This window comes from Capricornis sumatraensis, chromosome 1 (assembly GCF_032405125.1).
Source record: "Capricornis sumatraensis isolate serow.1 chromosome 1, serow.2, whole genome shotgun sequence".
In the NCBI taxonomy this organism is placed as follows: Eukaryota; Metazoa; Chordata; class Mammalia; order Artiodactyla; family Bovidae; genus Capricornis; species Capricornis sumatraensis.
Window position 1 is genome coordinate 190,443,838 of NC_091069.1, and position 20,793 is coordinate 190,464,630.

Here is a 20,793-nt window from a genome sequence, read left to right on the forward strand (position 1 = left end):
TTTGAGTCAAAATAAATACTATTCAAAATAAAACTTCAATTGTTTTTGAATTTACTACATGTTCTGGTGAAATACTGCTCATAAAATTTTACTTTCTTGCCCTATGTCTTAATCATTAGGAACATGATTCATTATGTTGTACAATAAACATTAAAGGCTGAATATCCTAAAGATAGTCTGAGTCCTCAACTCCTTTTAAAACAGAGGCCTAGATAAATTGACTTGTCCAGGATCCTGTTCTATCTCATTTCAGAAATAAAAAAATATATACATTGTCTTCCCTTGCAAATACTAACACATGTACAAAAACAATAGCTTACCTTTTTAATAAACATCAATGAAATAATGTGTTTACAATGCCTGAGCATCATTAGGACAGTGGAATATTTCAGATATAAATACAGTATATTTTAATGAACACATTTTTAAATTTTTTGGCTACACCATGCAACACATGAGATCTTAGATCCCTGACCAGGCATCAAGCCTGTGCTCCCTGCATTGGAAACATTGGAGTCTTAACCAATGAGTGCTAAGGAAGTCCCAGAAAGCACATATTTTCTATTCATTGGAGGCAGTTCCAAATTTACACTGGCTGGTTTTTCATGAAAGATGCATTTGTAGTTGAAGTGTGTTGCTCTTTACGTGTGTTGGTCTTTACAGTCGGTACATTTCAAACAGACAGCTTTCAAAAACTGTACTGATAATCTATGCAACCTGGGTAACAAAAGAACTGGATTTCTGAAAACTGCAGTTAGTGAAAGGCATATAATAACATTATATGCATTACATTAAATGCAGTAAAATTTAACTAAAAAAACCTGGCAGCGCTGGTTTTGATGAGCAGAGAGAGGTTTGAAATGCATTTAAATAATGGAAAAAAGACTTACTTATATAGGAAAATTTTTATTTAATATAATTTCATAAACTTTAAAAAATTACTAAGAGCTGCACAACAGGTATGCTACATTTACTGACAATGAAGATAACAAGTTCCATTAGATAGTCACAGTGTCTGAGGTCCAGAATTTTAAACTGTTATGATAGTATTTCCAACTATTTATTATTCATAAAAATCTAATAATCCCCATTATTACAAACATTAGTTATGATCTTTTACAGTAATATCATTCAGGTTATCTCACATAAACAGCACTTTAATAATGTTCTGTTTTTATGAAAACAGAAGACATTTTAGATAGAAATAAAAGTATCTCTAAAGAGGGACCAAAAATAACAAAACGTGTTTCATTTAACTCTTTGGTGTGTTAGTTTTATTAACACCTGCTTACACCCTAAATTGATCTTTAAAGGAAAAACACAGACATGGGATGATTTTTTCCTTTTCTCCAGCCCCAATCACTTTTCAGAGTAGTGTATTTTAAAAAACTTTTGGTATAAATTGTAAATATTTTAGTGGTTGTGACTCCTGCCTATTAGATAAGGAGTCTCAAGCTTATCACACAAGGCCAATTTCACAATCTTATGCAGTAGAAATGACCCTGGTTAGAGAAAGGTATTCCCTAAATAGCTGATTTGCCTCTGTTTAACCTCCTACTCAGGACAGTGCCAGAGTCTGAATCAGGTCTGGGAAGCCACTGGACATCAGAGAGATTAAGACCCAAGGAGGAGGTTAGTTAAGAGAAATTCAAACTTAATTCTCCCCCTTTTCCTTCTCAACTCCACAGCAAGCCTGGGTAGCTATAGTTCCCCTGGCCCGGACTATTCCTTCCAGTGTGAGCCTAATGCTTGTTGAAAGTCAACAAGCAGGACTGCTGAGTCACCTAAAGCAGCTGATGGGCAATTTTGGAAACTGACTTGGCGATTGCTACTATCTTCAGGGCTACAGCCTTCAGACTAGGCAGACACAAGCAAGCGAGGCAAATAGATTTGAGACCTGTAACCAGCAATAACACATGGAGCATCGTACCTGGTTTTGGCAGATAAGAATAAGTTAATTACCAACATCGTACTGTCCAAATCATTTTAAAGAGATATGCAAAAGGAGGAATATTTACAAATACTCATTATGCAGTAACAGTTTTACAAAATGACTAGCACACAGAACTATTGGAAGTTTGTAGACAACACTGTTACTTTCTTAAATAACAGAAAATTTTTTTCTTACAAGAATTCCTTTAAAGGGAGTAGGTTTTGAACAACAGAGTAGGATAAGCATGTCAGTGGATGCTATTTTTCAGATACAAAGTTCCTAAATAACTTCAAATAGTGAATGCAGAAAATTGTATCAATCATACTCTGAGCACCAGATAGGCTGGCTGAGTTCATGCCTTGCGGTAGTTGGTCAGAGACTGCCTGATGGCTTTGCAGTTCTTCCCTAAACACCAAAGTAGATGCAATGCCTGGCTACAAAATGTCATTTTGTTATATGAACATTTTACAAGACATTCTAAGAGCAAGTTTGCCACTGTCATCCACTAATACTCTACTGAAAATTTTCTGCAATATTTCCTCTTCTGAAACATGAACTGGTGAGGGTACATACTGTAAATTTTTTATATCCCTTTATAGTATTTCCAGAATAACAGCATTTTCCTAAACCCAATCTAAGGTAAAGATGGGCTACTTGCAAAAATTAATATTTAGGCTGAAATTTATAACCTAATATATCCTTGCATTACTGAAGCAGACAAATAAGAAAATAGCTTACCAGTGAACAAAGATGAAGTCTTAATTGTATGCTTCTTTCCCTACCAGCCCAATTCTAGAAGTCTTATATTCATGAAATGGGAAAGGGGTAGAAGGGTTGTGCAAAAAGTAAGTGTACAGAAAGGAATTACCATATTCAGGAAATTTTGGCAGCCATTCCCGTACAATTTTAAATGTATATGTACTCAACGAACAGTTCTTAAATAATCATTTCCAAATTTTAAAACATTACTTTTTATCAAAACAAATGACAGCACTGGATCATGTTAAATTCATGTTAAATTCAGGATGGAAATCAAATACTGAACTGCAGTGAATTAATGGCAGTCATACAAACCTGACTAATCATTTATAAAACTTAAATTTATTGCAGCCATTATCCCATATAATCTAGCATTTTAGAGTTTATTTCATTTACATTCAATAGCCATACCTTATAATGGGACACTGGGCAGAGTTGACTTTACTGTGGTAGGCTGCTGTAATTTAGATAACATACTAACCTAAAAATAACAGGATTCTCATCTGAAATTCTTTATTCTAAGAGCTAGCTTACTGAAAGACAAGAGCAGTTCTAAGCTCGTCACAAAAAGAGGCTCTTCTCATTTACTGATTTAATTATCCTAAAATTTTTTTCATATAATTAAAAGTATTTGCAATATTTAAATACTTTCCAAACTCTTTTATTGATATAGTTGGACTTCACAACAGCACTGTAAAATACTACAAACAAAGCCTTCAGATAGACAAGAAAAAGCAAATTGACATATATTCACCAAATTGGGGCATGCAAAAGATCCAATGATAAACACATTAAATAATTTGCTAATGTGTCTAATTTACCCACTATAGGTTCTTTACATTGTCATGAAAATAGTAAACATTAATTTGAAATTTGGTAAATGGACTTGATTTACATATGATATGGTATACCTTTTGCACGTATATGGTTAACTTAACTGGTTGTGTTACAGTACACTGAGAGAAAGTTTGGGACTGATATATATTTATCAATACTACCCATAGTGCAAGTAAATAATAGTTGGAAATGCATTCTCCTAATTTGTTCTGTGAACTTAGAAAGCACTAAAGAATTAACAAACATGGGTCACTGAGGGACCAAAATTCCTTACTATTCACATTAACTTTTCCCATGAAAAGCTTCAAATATAAGTCTAATAAAAAAATAGAGTTTTCAAGGCAAACTTTTCAGCATAATTTACAGAAGCAATTTAAATAGAAGACTCAATAACCAAGCTAATACTAAAAAATACAATTAACTAGGAATTAGCTCCCTTTTCTACTATATTAAAATATAGTGGCCTTAGCAAAAGGCTGAAATGCCATTAGGAGTCCCATAAGCACATGGGGACAACCGAGATAGATGAAAAATGTCTCTTTATTCACAAATTTTAACATGTTTAAATTAAGAGGGTGGCTGACATGGGTGCATGGTAACGCTTTTTGTTTGTTTGCCATTATAACTATGAGTGGGCATGAACTAGAATCAGAGATTTCAGAAAGTAATTCCACAGAGGTAGTGTGGCCATTACCAGGATGCTCACACTCAATTTTAGGAAAGGAGTTGAAATGGCTCCCACAAAGTACTACTGCCCCTTTAACAAGTAGATGAGTCCATTGTGGAGAGGGTCAAGATGCTCCTGTCGTTGGTATAGAAAGGATCCGATGCACTCCATGATCTAAAGTAACAATAAGAGAAAAGTTTGGCTCACCAGGACCTATTTATCAATTGAGAAAAAAATTAACTCTAAAACTTAGGAGCAAAATGCAGATTGATTCATTTTTAAAAGCTAAAGAGAAGTTCTTTTTACTAGCACTGAATGACCAAACATTCTATTTATATTATATAAAAATTTGGGAAAATAATGCTCTAGTCATCATATAAAAATATTAGCCAAAATTCACTAGTATTAAAACAATTTCTATAGGTAGTAAAGCATGAGATACTCTTAAAATCTTAACAATTCAGTAAGAAAAAAGTATGTCATTAAGAGTGATGCACATTTGGTTTTACTGAAAGGCAACTAGGCTGTATTTGACATAACAAAAGCAAACAAACAAAAAGCCCAGTTACCAAAAGCTTTAGAATGAAGTAACAGTATGTTCATATTATATTATTATTTCTTTTCAGCTATAAATTCTATTCTAAACATTTTAGCATAATTAGCTTGAACAAATATTCAACAGGTATCAAAGACACCTGGAAATCACTAGGGTTTTCACTTAACTAAGAACAAATAATCCTCTACTGGCCTGTAAAAAGTTAACTACTGTCTGTCTGAATGAAAAGACTGTAAGCAATTCATTATACAGTAGTTTATTTGCAGCTGTACCAATTTCAGCTAAAAAACTTAAGACTGAAAATAGCCTGCCATGCTTAAAATAGCCTAACCTATTTCAAGGACAGTTTAGAATTACCAAGTTAAAGGTGGCTGTTCTTAGAAGACTTAAAAGCACTTAACAATAAATACATTTTATGTAACTTTTTTCTGGGTTCCCACTTTCCTTAAATAAAGATGTTAGAGGAAGAGAGTAGCATTAAAATGGCCCAAATTCACTTTTCTCAAAAAATCTGTTTCCTAGAGACTCTAAAGTTTGTATGTAGTTTCAGTTTAAATGGATTGAGCATAATCACAGTGAAGTTTAGAATCTAGAAAACTTTACAAAGTTGGCGAAGAGGAAGACAAGCAACAACTAAAGAAGTGATTTACAGGTTCTCTAATTTTACTAGTTTCCAGAAAACTTAAACAGTATCTACCCTCCTTTAAGGGCTTGTTCACTACTGTCTCTCTAGTACCTAGAACTATGCCTGGTACATAGTAGGTACTCAGTATTTGTAAAATAAATGAATGAAATGAGACTGTGAACATTTCTTAGTATTCAGGCAAGGAAAAGTATGCTCAGACACAGATGACAAAACATAACCATAAACAACACTCCTAAACCAATATTTTATACTAGCTTTTCCTGGTTTTCAACCACTGCTTACATAGAAAATCCTCTTAGGTAAGCTGTCTTTCATTTTTAATCTTTTTGAAACACATATATACATTTATATTGTTAAATATCATATTTGACAGAATATTAAACACTGAGTTATATATTAATTATTAACTCCTTTCTATTTAAAAGACAGTTTTGATTAGGATAAGTAAGTGTTGGTAAATTACATACAGAAAAGCATTTACTGCTGAAGCACAGCCCTTCAGAGTACAACATGGCAAATCTTTTATAGAGCACCATGATGCTACCTTTGAAACATAGCTTGCGATATGGCATATTTATTTGACAACATCAATTAATAAAATGTAAGTAGAATAAAGGATGGTAAAACTTTATTAGTTTTATTTGAAATCTGTTATACGAAAGCACTAATTATATTCCTCAAGTGATTACCATTATCTCTTATGTTTAATGTTAATGGAACAAATATCCAAGGGATTCTACATCCTATAATAGACGTAATCTTGTCCTACCTTTTAAATTAGACATGAGAGAGAGATGTAGAATAGAAGCTGTTCCAAAATCAAAACAGTGCCAAATGTACTTCACTAAAACAATTACATGTAAAAAAACAAAAACAGATGACTTTTCAAAGTTTAAATATAATGTTAATGGATCTATGGTAATTTTCATATAGCCCTTAGAAAGGCACGAAGTGGTTTTGCATATCATATAATTTTATCCACTAAAAAAAAAAAATAGAACAAATCTCAGAAGACTTTTTGGATTATTCATTTGAAGAAGAAAGGGAGATAATGACAGTAGTAACCAATAACATAACTGGAGATGCTGAACAAAATTGGAAGGCTGTTTATAGTCTGTCAAATAAGATATTCACTACTGTTAAACATTTTATTAGCAAAAAAAAAAACCTCTTACAAAAGAAAAAAGTGAGATACAACTTGAAGTGAAAAAAAGTACAGATGAGAACAGATACCTTCAACAGAACATGCAGAAAGAAACCCCACATAATCCCTCGGGCAGGTTCAAAAGGGATAATGCAGCAAAAAAATGGCTATGTTAAGAGTAATGGGGCACATTACCTTAATAGCTGATATCCAGAAAGTGGGAATATATGTAAAGCAGAAAAATATTCTGGGCTTATTTAAAACTAATTCTAGTCTGTTTCTGTTTTAGTAGTTAGTGAAGATGTTTATTGTCATTAAACAGAAATTTCATGCTAAAAAGATATATAAAAAATTATATACAAGTTCTATAGTATCTCAGTCTAATTCCCACCTTAGTTCTGTGCAGTAAACCTGTCTTAACAAGTAATATATATTAGTCTCTCTGGAACTTCCTTTGGAAGACTCACTGGCCTGGGTACATGACAGAACTATTTCTTATAATGCATTTTATAATACAATTTTGTAAGTCATACATGTCCCAATAAATTCAGCTGCTCATACTAATTCTTATATATGGAATAAGTTGACTATAAAATAATGTCACAGTGTTATGGAAATATTCTTGATCACATTATAATCAACAAATGGGGACTGAAACCATATACATATTAAAAGAATTCTATTTATAAATGCAACTGTACCATAAAGAAATGGCCATAACTAAAGGCAAAGTGGGAGTGAACAAGTTCGCCAATAAAAGTTACCTGAATTCTAAGGTACAAGAATAATGTACCTTATAATAATAATATATAATAATTAAGAATATAATAATAAGAATGTCATGCTCTTCACTTTTAAAACATTAAACCCAACCAAATATTAAAAATTCTTTTATCAACAGATAAAAGCAGTGTTGCCTCCACCCTTGATTTCCTGCTCATGGGGTCTTTCCAAACTTTTCTCCAGCGTGGCACATATAGAAAGTGATACTACTTCACGTGGCGCTGTGTGGACAGCAGAAATCACCATCCATCCGAGCCACCTCTAACACATCATGCGCACGAGGGCACTGCTGCTCTCACTCCGGAACTTTAATATCATTCACTTAAAGAACACCAAGGTGTGAAACAATTTACTATTTCTTAATATTCCCTAAATAACATTATGTCTCTTGGGGAAATGCAGAAAGAGCTGAATCAATTTCACTTTTAAATAATTTAAGTGGTAATAATGGTATTTTTGTTATGATTCAAAAGGGCAAGTCTAATTCAAGAAATACATTTGGGAAGGGACAAAAAACAATAAAATTCTTCTAAACCATAATTTAAAGACCCGTTCTAACTTATAAACTTTTAATTAGACCATAAATAGCAGTAAAAACTTAAAACCACAACTTATTTTAAAACCTCATTACACAGATAAAAAGGTGTAGGAGAGCAGAAATACAGCCATTTTTATGTTTATAAATATCCCAAAGTCTCAAATGACTTACTAGACAATATACATGAAGAATAAGGAAAGCAAAATCTCTTGATTTTCCTATTATGTGCAATTATTTTATAAATACAAAAAGCAAACAAAACAAATACAGGAAATAAAATAGTATAGGTATAACAAAAAAGAGAAAGTTATAGTTATAAAAACAAGAGTACCATATACACACTCCTATTCACCACATTTGAGAAAGACTGTAAAGCAAAAATTTTTTGTTCATTAGATGAAAAGTCTCTTCAAAAGTGCTTTCTCTTCCTTTGTTAATGAAAGAACCCCCTATCTTAAAGCCACAAAGTGAAACAGCGTCAAAGAGTGCTAATAAATAGCACACTTCCTGCTTCAACTGGTAAAAGCAGGAGCTGACTGATTAGGTATCTAGAGATGTAGGTTCAACCTGTTCCAGTTTATAGGATACTCATCTGCAGCAAAGGCTACTTAGAGAAATTTCACACCTGCTGACATGGGATGGACTACATCTTCCTATTACTCGCTCCAGCATTCTTCCAACAGATGCACACGCTGTTTCTCCTTCTGAGAAGCAGCACATGGAGTCCAAGCACTTGATACTTGAATTTGTTTCAGTAAGCTGAGGAGGTGAAGCAGAAAAATATTAGTTACTGATAGATTTGGACTTCCAAAAAGCATTAAAAAAAAATAACAAGCACTTTAAAACTGAAAGTAATGTATACATGTTTTATATAATATGGAAAGGTATGGAAGACTTTAAGAATGATTAAAAGGCACTATGTCCTAAATTAGAGGTTGAGTAAAATAGTTATATAAAACAAGTAGCTGAATCTTGTATAAATCTGGAAAGTTTGTAGATTAAAAAAAATTTTTTTTTAAATTTATCTTTTGGCCCCATCACACGGCACGTGGGATCTTAGCTGCCCAACCAGGGATGGAACCCACGTCCCCTGCACTGGAAGCACAGTCTTAACCACTGGACTGCCAGGAAGTCCCAAGATTGTGGATTTCAGTACCTTAATATATTATGATCAATATGATTTACATCAACCACTCAGAAACTTAATGAAGTTTAATTCTTCTTCGAACTTTTTAGGTGAAACTGCTCCTGCAACTTCAATTTAAAATGTCCAGTAACTGAGAAAAGCAGAGTTTAAATTATGTTGAAGACTGGAAAATAACCAGGCAGGACTGAATTCCAATCTTCAGCAATAACACCAACAGCAGCAAACACCTTACATAGTGTTTACTATGTGCTAAGTTCTAAACACCATATAGATATGTATACATACACTGTAAATAATTCTTGAAAAAAGCATCATTTGCCTTAAGTTGCTAAGCAACTATTAAATGCTAAACATGTCCATAATAAGCTCATCTTGTTTTTTTAAAAATTGATGATAAATTATTAAAGTTGATTAAATAAGTAGTAATATTTGATTTAAAACTGAATTAATTTCTATAAGTATGCAAGCTTTATATTAAGGAGGAATAAACAACCTGGCAAGATTACTAAAAGCCACAGTACTAATAATTTCAATCCTGTTACAATAAGGGGAAAAAAATGGTATAACCACATAGCCCACTGACTCCCAACCTGGTTTTGACAGAGTCAAGGGTACTCCTAAATTTCTCAAGGGTTATCATTTTAAACAAACTTATTTTCATTTATTTTACATGTATAACATACTGCATAACAAATCTTTCAAAAATAGAGGAAGGAAAACAACAAAAATAGATTCATTGGAGTGCTGCAATTCACAAAGGTTGGGAGTCACCAAGTGTCGAGTACAAGCATGGCAACAGGGTACATTCATGGACGGCACAATGGACAGAAGACACAAGCATGATGGAACATAAATAACCTGGCATTTTGAACCTAAGCAACTGGTGAAAGAAAGTCAGTTAGTTGATCAGTCATGTCTGACTCTTTGTGATCCCATGAATAGCCCAGCAGGCTCCTCTGTCCATGGAATTCTCCAGGCAAGAATACTGGAGTGGGTTGCCGATCCCTTCTCCAGGGGATCTTCCCGACCCAGGGATCGAACCTGGGTCTCCTGCATTGCAGGTGGATTCTTTACCATTTGAACCACCAGGGAAACAACTAGTTAGGTTCAGCAAAAACCCTGCTCATAATAACCCTGTCAAATACCAGGCAATGTGAGACAACCTGGTTCCTTTTTGGCAATGAACTGACTGCATCAGCGTCCTAGATCTGCTGAACACTGAGTGAGGAACAGCCAAATTTCAGCTTGTTCTTTCATTATAATGCTCTTGATTTAGGACTGTTTACAGTACTATTTCTTAACTGTGTTTTTTGAGATATTTACAGACACTGCACGAAAAAAGTTTCGTGTTAAGTTTAAGAGACCCTAGTTCAAGGAATGTCTAAACACTTTGTGAGTAAAGTACTGCCAACAAGTTATGTTTGTATGGTCAGTCTCCAGGGGGAGAGTTAGACATAGTGCAAATTTGGGTTTTTTGGGGGAACTTCCCTTCCTCCCCTCCCCCCAGGGAACATTAATTAATCAATACCAGGAGGAATATTAATATTCAGTGGAAGATTTTAGGAAATCTTGGTTTAGGTAACAGGATTTAACCAGTTTCCTAGTTTCCTTCTTGGGTCACTGGGCTCTAGCCTCCTCCATCTCAAAACCAGCCTCTGTAGGAAGCAGAACTTTAGAACTCCCACATGCTCAGTGAGAAACTACTACACCTCAAACAGGCCCATAAAGCCCTTTATAACCTGACCTCAGGCTGCCTTTCCTACTCTACCTTTAAATGCTCCTGTGTCCCCACAGCCAACCAGGCAGTGTTCCTTGCCTGAGAACATGGGTCAGGGCCTGTCACCAATTAGGGGCAGCATGCTGACTCCTAACACCAAGATCAGTTTAAATACTGTCATTTCTATAAAATCCTCCCACCTGTCCAACTATCAGTAACCTCTTTCTCTCTAGATTCTACTCCAATGGTTGTTTGTATCATTTAAATGGCAGAAGCACTTAAATTCACCTTGTGTTTCATTGAGCAAGGCACTGTACTGGTTTTTAAAGGGGACAATCTACTGAGTTAAGGATAAAGAAAAGGGTGGGAGGTAAGTCAGAAACAAGTAATAATGGCAGTTATATTAATGGAATGCTTACTGTGTGCCAATTACTAGGTAAGAAGCTTCTCATGGATTATCTCATTTATAACTGCTTTGGGGATAGGCACCAGACTTAAACACATTGTACAGATGAGGAAACAGAGAAGTTAAAAATATATTCAAGCTCACCCAGCTGGGGCTTGAATCTTGGGTTTCTTTGATTCCAGGGCCCAAACCTCTTTACCATGCTGTTATACTGCCTTCTTATAATTCTGGTATAAGGCAGACTACAAATATCAAAAAAGGGGAAGGGAAGCTCAAAACCACCTGCTGTTGTTGGTATTAGTGGGAGAGTATTTTGATGAAAAAGATGGCATCTGAAATGCATACTGAAGACTGGATGGGATTTCAATAGCTGAAGATGGGAGAGAAAGAACATTCCAGGCTAAGCAAAAAGAATGAGTAATTATGTGGGCAGAAAAGCATTATGTACATTCAGCACATATTTAGTTTAAGTGTTGAAAGAGCAGCTGGTACTCGTGCCCCCTGGCAAAAAGACCAGTGTGCCTCAAAGTGTGATCTATGGATCATTGTTGGTCTGCAAACAGTTACTGGCCCATGAGAACACAAATGCATCTGGTCTGTGAGTTTAAGAGATTAGACAATTTTACTGCAATCTGACAAGAATATTTTTGTAACTGTTCAATCTAATAATTTCAAAGTTGGGGCTTATTTTATATATCTTTTAAACTGCATTTCCTAGTAATTCATTTTTATTGTATTTTACAAAAGTATTGGCCTGTGATGAACTAGAAATGATCAACAAACCAAGAAAACAATCTGGTCCTTCATCACATTTATCTGGAAAGCACTGAACTAGACTAGAAACTCGAACAAGGAGTTTGTCTGGTTCTTTTTAATTTAACAGCATGTGCTTCAATAACTGCTGGGGCTCAACCAACTGACAGGGATTCACTAAAGATACCATCCATAAGGTCAACAGCATTTGAGTGTCCACATATTGATACATGCAGAACAGTGCTTAGGTCTGGATCTGACTTTAGGTAATTATCCTTCTTTGCACTCATCACCTTTTACTTTAAAACCTGAGGACAGGTATTAAACTATGGGCAACTCAACACAGAGAGTAAACATCTTAAAATGTCAAACGTATATAAAGAAATGATTTCTCAGATCACCATTTGATCACACCAAGTAAAATACATTTCTTTTTCTTCCCTAAGGGGGAAAACCCCCACCTGCTTTGAAAATGCTGAATGCTGGTTAACTGCATTTCTGTAAAGCTATCTATTGGAAACACTATACTGTTCTCTAGGAAACCTCCAAGCTCTACCACTTTCCCATATATACATGTTTGATTTCATATTATAGCTTCCAGTATAACTGAGAGTGCAGCATTTAGGTCTCATTTCATTCAAAGTAAGGAGAGGGGGTCATTACCTTAAAAAAAAAAAAAAGACTATTATTAAATACTAGAAAAGAAATAAGGCAAAATAATGGGAGTGAGACCCTACTTAGTGGACTAAAAAGTTACCTTTTAACTTCTCAGAAATTTTGATTTATTGGTAAGACTCATTCTCCACGACACTTCTTAGAAACAACTACATAACTCAGAGCTAAAAGGGCTGCCAAGCGAAACAGCTATGGAAAGCCAATCCATATGGGTACGTAAGCCTAGTGGAACTTTTCATCTTTACAGAACTTCCCTTCTGAAATAAATTCTAGCTTACTGCTTTTATATCCAATATTTTCACATCAATGATGGCAAACATTTAGAATTTTCTCCTGTTGCTTCTACAAAAATCTTTCTTGAATCTTCTAAGTTTTGGAAAACTGTCATAACACTTCTAAGTTTTTTAGTCACTCCCATGACATTTTACCTATCAAATCAGATAAAGTTTAATCAAACTATTAACCACATCTGTTCTTTTGCTCTTAAAATTGTTTTATATACTTCATAATCAAAGTGAATACCTTGCTTAGCCTTATAGGAGGTATTTGGAAAGAAGCCTTAAACTATAATGATGGTGAGAAAAAAAGGCTCCTGTTTAGGAAATGTTTTTCTTTTAAATGTAAGATAGAGACAGTCATCGAATATTACCAATTTCCAAATTTGGTTAAGAATAGTAAAATCCCTAAAACCACTATCAGCTTCAAGTCCTTATTGAGAGTTGGAAGAGGTAGCTGTTTAATGATGGTATTTAAATAACTGCTTCTCTTATTCAAGGCCTTTTTCTCCAAAACATGTTGCAAGTTCATTTTACTTCCCTAGACTCCCTTCCTTTTTCCTTCTCCCCAAATAAACAATTTTGAAAGATAGTTACAAGTAAAATAACTCTATACGGACTTTTAGGGATCCTTAGAAAGGAGATTTCCATATGTGTTGCCTAAATTTAAGTATGAAAATAAACATACAGTATTAGGCAAGCTTATTGTAATAAATTTGGCTTATTCCTTGTTTCAAAAACACTGAGACTCTTTTAATAATGTGATTACCAAAAAAAAAAGACAATATCTGACTAGGAATTTGTAGTTTAGATGAATAAGAGTATGAGGTATCTGTAAAAAATGATAAAATCTCCCATTTTAATGGAGATGGTGAATCTGAATAGCAATTATTAACTCATCAGCAGAGCTGATGTTAAGAAATCAGTTTTCTAAGTATCAATCATACACAGCATATCATTACTATTTGGTAGAAATAATATCAATACTAATATCTTTCTTCATTTTGACCTCCAGATGAAAAAGCTGTTCAGTAAGTCAGCACAGATTTGAAAATAACATTAGTTTTGTAAAGTGTCACACTTATCAGATATGCCTTATTATTATCAGCCTTTTAAATGTTTGATTCTGTTTATAGAATTTTACTCATTCAGAAAAGTGTACCTTTTAGTGGCAAATAACTGAATATACGCCATGTAGGTTTTCTATTCTAGTTAGCTTCTTTGTTAAATGAAGTAGTATTTCTATGTTATCTTTGTCACACAAGGAGAGGAAGGTGTCTTGTAGCTGGTTGAAACTGCTTAAAATGTTGGTGGTGGTGGCAGATTTCAGGTCTGGGACTTCAGCACCCTGATCCACATGAGAAGGTTTAGTAGCCCTAGCATCCTGTTGATACCTCTATGGTAGCTACTAGGTGCAAGCTGGAAAAGGGCATCTAGAGTAGAGCCAGGAATCCAGGGAGAAAGAAATGACAGAACAATGAAAGCCTAAGAGGCAGGTGACATACAGGGAGATAATTAGGAGAGTCTATGGCCCATGGTAACATTTAAGGCTCAGCATAACTCTGTCTGATTTGGCAAGGCTAACCAAATTCTGATTAGAGAAACAAATGCCATTTCAAGAAAGAAAAGAGAAAAGAGGGATTATTTAACACTTACTTAAAAGTGATTTTTACCTCAAAATATATGCCAAAGACAGAAATACAGGAGAAGAGAAATACTCAACATACATTTTATTCAACCAATTTAAGTTTAGTGATAAGCAGAAAAAACCCTGCAGATCAGGGTAACACCTCCAGCACTTTTACTAAAATCATATCCATGGTCTAAGGGTTCTTCTGCTTTCTTATTTATAGGAAGAAAGACCATATGTCACAGGATGATAGAAGAATTCACTTATCATTCCTTTGGAAAAATAATCATAACAAGGCCCCTATTATTTAATAGGGGCATTCTATGAACCCAATTCTCAACTATACTGTACATTTTAATGGACATATTAAAGCAAAGCAGCACCAGATACATGTCTTTTGAAATATCCACTTGAACTTGAACCTTTGGGGAACTTTTATCACAGAGGACATAATTTCACAGTATTAGCATAGTCAGGACCCAAAAGGATTATCTGCTCTAGGAAATGACCAGGACATAATCTAAATCCCAGCCAGCTTTCCCCTTTAACCAGTGCACCCTTCAGCTGAGTTTTCCTTTCAGCCAATGAGTGCATGTTCTAAAAACTAAAAATCGTTCTGTTTATCAAAATACAAGATAAATATGTTGTAAAGATAATCGCATGAAATATCCCTGAACAAAAAAAAAATTCTGAATTCTTTTGGATTTCTTTTCAACTAATAATAATAATGATGACTGACAGTTGACTAATCCTCAGCATTTTCCATTTTGGGCAATTCATTAAAAGAATCTAATTAAAAAATTTTTTTTTCAATTCACATTTTTTTCAAATTACTGTACCTGTTCCACTGTCTGATTTATAATCTTCAAGTAGCTTTGTTTTAAATTTCTCCATTTATGAGGGTTATCTCAGATGACAAAATAGCACCTTCTTGACCAGTAATTACAATATCCAAAGTGGCAAACAGCCCAAGTAAAAATATAATTACTAGTGGTAAGAATTTTTATCTTCCTTGGTTACTACCAATTAAATATTTTGCATATCCCAATCAGATCTAGAAGCAGTTGGTAGGGTTTATTTCTCAAGAGGGGAATTAATCAAGTCTTTATTAATTCACACTTTTCTATTATAAAGATGTAACTATGAACGCTAATGAAAAGTAAGAACTGAGAGTTTGTTGAATATCAGTCAACAGAAAATTATTCAGTACCAGGTCTAAGCACTCAGTCACTTGACCGTTCAACTCAAGGGGGAGACTTAGATAAGTAATGTAGTGTCTAACTACATTAACATGGATAAAATGACACACAGCTATAAAGCGGGAAAAGTGATTTCAGAAATAAGAGAAATAGCATGACATATTTTCAAAAGAAGTGAAAAGGAATAAATTCTTGACTATAAGACAGTCAGACAGAATCTGAAGTAAAGTAAGATTTAACTATAACTCCAAAGGAAGATTAATGAGATATTCGGGGACAGACATAAAAAATGTAAAGATCACAAAAAAAGGAAAACAGGTAAACGAAAACAACAGATGAGAAACAGTGAAGGAATGCGTAAAGTAAACACTGGAATGTGAGGGCAGTTCTCCCACAGCGTGCCCCAGGCTTGAGAGCGCGGCAGATGTCCCCGGGAGGTCCAGCGCAGTACTACCTAGTGCAAGAACTGTCCTGCTGGCTGCAAGCCTCAGCTAGCAGGTGCCTACTGTCCTCCCCTCTGTGCTTGCTTTCAGCAAATTCATATGCTGAGCTGACTGAACCCTTATCTTCTTCCATCTGGAAGGACAGAAAAGCAACAAGTCTCATATTACAGAACAATACTCTCACTGTATATAAGTTTAGAATCAAAACAGCAAGTCAGGGTCCACAATCTGTGAGGCACAAATGAAAGTTCACACAACACCACATTCATTTACTGTCACAAAAGAGAGCTAATAGGAGCTTCTTAAGGAGCATACAACAGAGCACACAAAATAAAGCCATGGTTATCCAGGGCACAAAGTTAAAACCAGGTTTCCGTCAGTAAAATTCAAGTTCTTCCATTAAACAAATTCCTTGCCACCAACAATTAGGGTTCTTATTGCAAAGGTATGTCTCATTTCATATCTCTCATGCTGCTTCTCAGAAGACTTTTCTAACTGGACTTCAGCAGAGTGGAAGGGTCAATCATATAGCCTTTCAAATGTTACACATATGGGTAAGGAGGAAGCTTGACTTGATTTAGTAAACAAAATTAATTTAATCCTTAATTTAAAATATCTTTAGTGAGTATTAACTAACTTAAATCAATTTCTATTCTTTGCCTTTTCTATTTCATAGGGGCCATGCCTCATGGCTTGTGGTATCTTAATTTCCCAACAAGGGATTGAACCCAGGTACTCAGTAGTGAAAGTGTGGAGCCCTAACCACTGCACTGCCAGGGAATTCCCTCTATATTTTAAGTATCAGAGACCTTCTAAGGAATATGTGCCCATAGCCAAACTAATTTAAAAATTTTAACCTTTCTTTAAAAAAAAAAAGTCCTCAATAAAACATACTTTCCCCTCATTTCTATGTGTTTTCTCAGTCTTAGGACTAATCAATAATTATTTCTATAAAAAATGCTATAGTAAATTTCTTATATACATAAATAATAAAGCAGAATTTCTTGTTTTCAAGAGTACAGTAAGTTTATGTAAAGATAGCTTATTATTATAGCTTTGCTTTTTATAAGGGAGTGGAAAATATTAAAAATGAGCTTTCTTTTATTAAAATTATTAATAGCTTTGTGTTAATGGTTCTTAAGAAGTATCAACACTAACCTTATAAAAGATTTGAAAACTCTTAAAGACATTCAATATATGCATAATTTTCCTGTCACAACAGTAAACAAGTTATCATGGACCACACCCAGGAATACTGTTCAACACGGTTCAAAAACAAGATGCATTTAAAATTCATAGGGTGCACCAGCAGACAGATATTTGTGGGCACTTTTTCTTCATGAAGCTATGAGCAAATGCCCATCCAGTGGTCATTCACCACTCATGTAAGCAATTGTTATTTCTGCCTGACTTTTGGTTGATTATATTTCTTTTTGATTTTTGCTGATGCTGATAGTAAGTAAAGAAGACCGTAGTATGTAAAACGGTCATCTGACAGGTGAAGAACCTTGAAGCTCAGAGTTGAACTAATCTGATTAGAATATAGAGGGTGCAGTGCCAAGGGCATGCTGGGCTAGCACTCAGGCCTACTGACTACCCAACAGGGTCTCTCCCATTGTTACACCACCTGATTGGAGAGTGGCTTGTAGGAAATACTACGTGACTCATGTACCCTGCGTCCATTGTATTCTTTCACAGATGAATGAATGTTAAGCTTACTATTTTATTACACTATTAAGGAGTAGGGTATCTTTAATTTACAATCTCTGTGCTTCATTCTTTTTTTGTCTATCACTGCTCAAAAAATGTTGCTTGATTTGAGCCACCATGATATGTGAAAATATGATTTAATAAAAATATTGATTATTCACAATGCAAAAGTTAATCCTCACAAAACTGCTTACCAGAGTGTTCTTTTGAATAATGAGTTCTCCTTTTGCCTTTAAGTTCATAATTAGATGTTCAAAAATGTGGTAAGTACGCACTGTTTTCAGAAGGCACATATAGATAAAAATGATACACATATTTGGCTCAATCAAAGTTGGAGGTAAATCTTCCAAGTTTGTTTTCATTTTAGTTCTCGTTTTAAACATGAAATTTAGTTGACTACCACTTAAACTCCCATTTATATATCATCTAAAATTATACATCTTTGTAATTCAAAGTAGAATATTTCAAAAACCCTCATACTAACAGGAATAATAAAATCAAAAGGTTTGGTAAAATTTTGGAAGAGTTCAAAATTACAGGGTTACATAAGTTATTTAAGCAGGGCTTGTCAAAGTCATTCATTTGATCAAGTGAACACAGACAGATTAGAAATCTACAGAATAAAAAAGAATTTTAAAAATACATATGATTAAAAATCCAGGGTGAGAAGCTGAAGGGTGCCAAAACTAAAAACAAAGAAAAAAACTTTAGTTATATTACTTTTGCTCTTCAAACCAGACTGGAATTGAAGTTAATATATAACTTTGGTATCTTAATATGAAAAGTTCTAGGATTTAAACTTTCATTCTGCATCAAAAGACATCTTGGGATTACTAATTATTTTTTGCAGAAACTGACAAAATGAATCTGTTGGTGGAGATAAAGATGTATATGAGATACAAAATCTATTATTCAATTTATAGATACACTAAACAGTACAAAGGATATGAACTATTTCAGCAGCCATTACAGTGTACAAAGACAAATATGCATGTGTATTTACAACACATATTAAGGCAAGATAAAAAATAGGCAACTCTCACTTCTAAGTAACTGAAACTTAAAACTTCAAATTTTATGATGAATTTCTGTAGCTTAAATTACTCAACATGCAGGAGAATTCTTAAATACGAGTATGACAAGCAGAAGCATTAGAATTGTGTTAGGAAAGGTACTTAAGGTATAAAACATATAACAAAGTACAGATCTCTGTCCTGTTATGCTGAATTTTCATCTCAAAGAAATGGATATTTTTTAGGTTTTAACATACATAACAGCAAAGGTCAAATTAGAGACAGAGCTGTGCTAACAAAAATGCCCGACTCTTAATTCATGCCTCTGCCCATCTTTTGAATATTTTTAAATTGACCTTTAGCATGCAGAAGAGTTAACGAGGTTCTACTCCTCCTACTCTACCTAAGTTTGCTCAGCTGATTCCTTGCCCTCGACAATGGCTGCAGTGCGATGAACTCGTCACTGAAAGCGACTGTGTTGGAGTACATCTATAAGTGGACAGAAAAGGGATGGGACATACAACAAGTCAGTGAGCTGTATTTATCATCTAAGAGACAGACACAGGACAAGCTTTGTAAAGACATTTGTTCCCAGAGGAGCAGAAGTATCATACACGGTACACATATATGACTGACATTTGTGGGGCTACTGGCTTTGCTATCCCAAGAATTTACTCTTATTACCACATTGCTATTCTGCAGGAAAAACTCAGAATCAATGCTGCCAACTCTTCTTGTGATATACTTTTTCTTGCTACTAATTTGGATGATAGCAAAATGAAGTAAGGAACTGACAGCTTTCTAATAATTTTATCATTTGAAATTAGAGGTGACAGTACAAGTCTGGAACAATAAAAATTACTGACTATAGCAAAAGAATAACATCACACATGGAATTTGAAGGACCATATACTAACCAAAACAGGAAAATCCCTCATAGGCTAGGAAAAATCCCTGAGTGAAAGTAGAGATTTCCTTTTTATTCTTATATGTTCATTTTTTACGAAAGTACAATTGATTTACAATGTTGGGCCAATCTCTGCTGAATGGCAAAGAGACACAGTTTTACACATATATACATTCTTCTCCTCTTTAGATCAGACCCCAGATGAACAACCCGTCAAATCATTAAAAGAAATTTAGTGGGGGTAAAAAGGGAGATTATACTGGCTTTCAGACATAGAAAAATGACTGATTTCTTAACTCCATTTTTTAAATCAACTAACCCATGGTAAAAGAACCAAAATATAAAGCACTTTCAACTTTTTCTTGCTTAAGGGTCCATCTTAAGGTATCAAATACTTCCTGTGTAATCCTTTAAAAAGAGGCCTATAAAAATAATAAGGACTAACATTATCATCCTGTATTGTCATTAAGAAATCTCTTTGAAAGATTTAAGTATGTAAATACTCTGCCTAAAGAAAATTTCCAAGTATAAATGTAAATAATTCTGATTATTTACTTTTATAAAAATTTAAGTTTTTAAGTGATGTCATTAATCTATTTTGGTGAAATATAACTTTAGGCAAGCAGACAAGACAAAAATGTTCTTCATAAAGGTCTAGAAAAAGTATAATAGTCAATGTATTAAAAGCAATATTCTATTATCAACAATATCTCTGAAGCTTAGAAAAAAGGCAAACCTTTCTGATATACATTTAAGTAATATCTTGCACAGTGGAAAAGTTTGTCCATATTTGGATATAGATAAATGCATAGGCAGACACAGTAATCAGATTATGCAAATTTTTTCAGCCCCAGCTGAGGATCAGTATTAGAGCAGCATCCAAATCATTCTTATAATTTGTTCTTACTGAGGACTTACTACATACAGACCCAGGTGCTTCATATTAACTGTCTAACAATCATGTAAGGTAGTAATTATTATTCTGATTTCATATAGGAAGAAACTGAGGCTTAAGGAAGTGACTTGATTAAGAATATACATTCTATGGTTAAAAC

At 34.1% G+C, this 20,793-nt stretch overlaps 1 protein-coding gene across 1 annotated transcript in view; it reads right to left on the minus strand.

Moving 5' to 3' along the window:
• Nucleotides 1–3,395: 3,395 nt before the first annotated feature.
• Nucleotides 3,396–20,793, minus strand: part of ATP11B (ATPase phospholipid transporting 11B (putative)) — a 110,235-nt gene continuing 92,837 nt past the window's right edge. The window contains exons 31-32 of the mRNA XM_068968769.1: nt 8,489–8,622; nt 3,396–4,370 (exon numbers count right to left, since the gene is read on the minus strand). Coding sequence (XP_068824870.1) covers nt 4,289–4,370; nt 8,489–8,622 — 216 coding nt within the window. The 3' untranslated portion in view covers nt 3,396–4,288. The remainder of the gene's footprint in view (nt 4,371–8,488; nt 8,623–20,793) is intronic.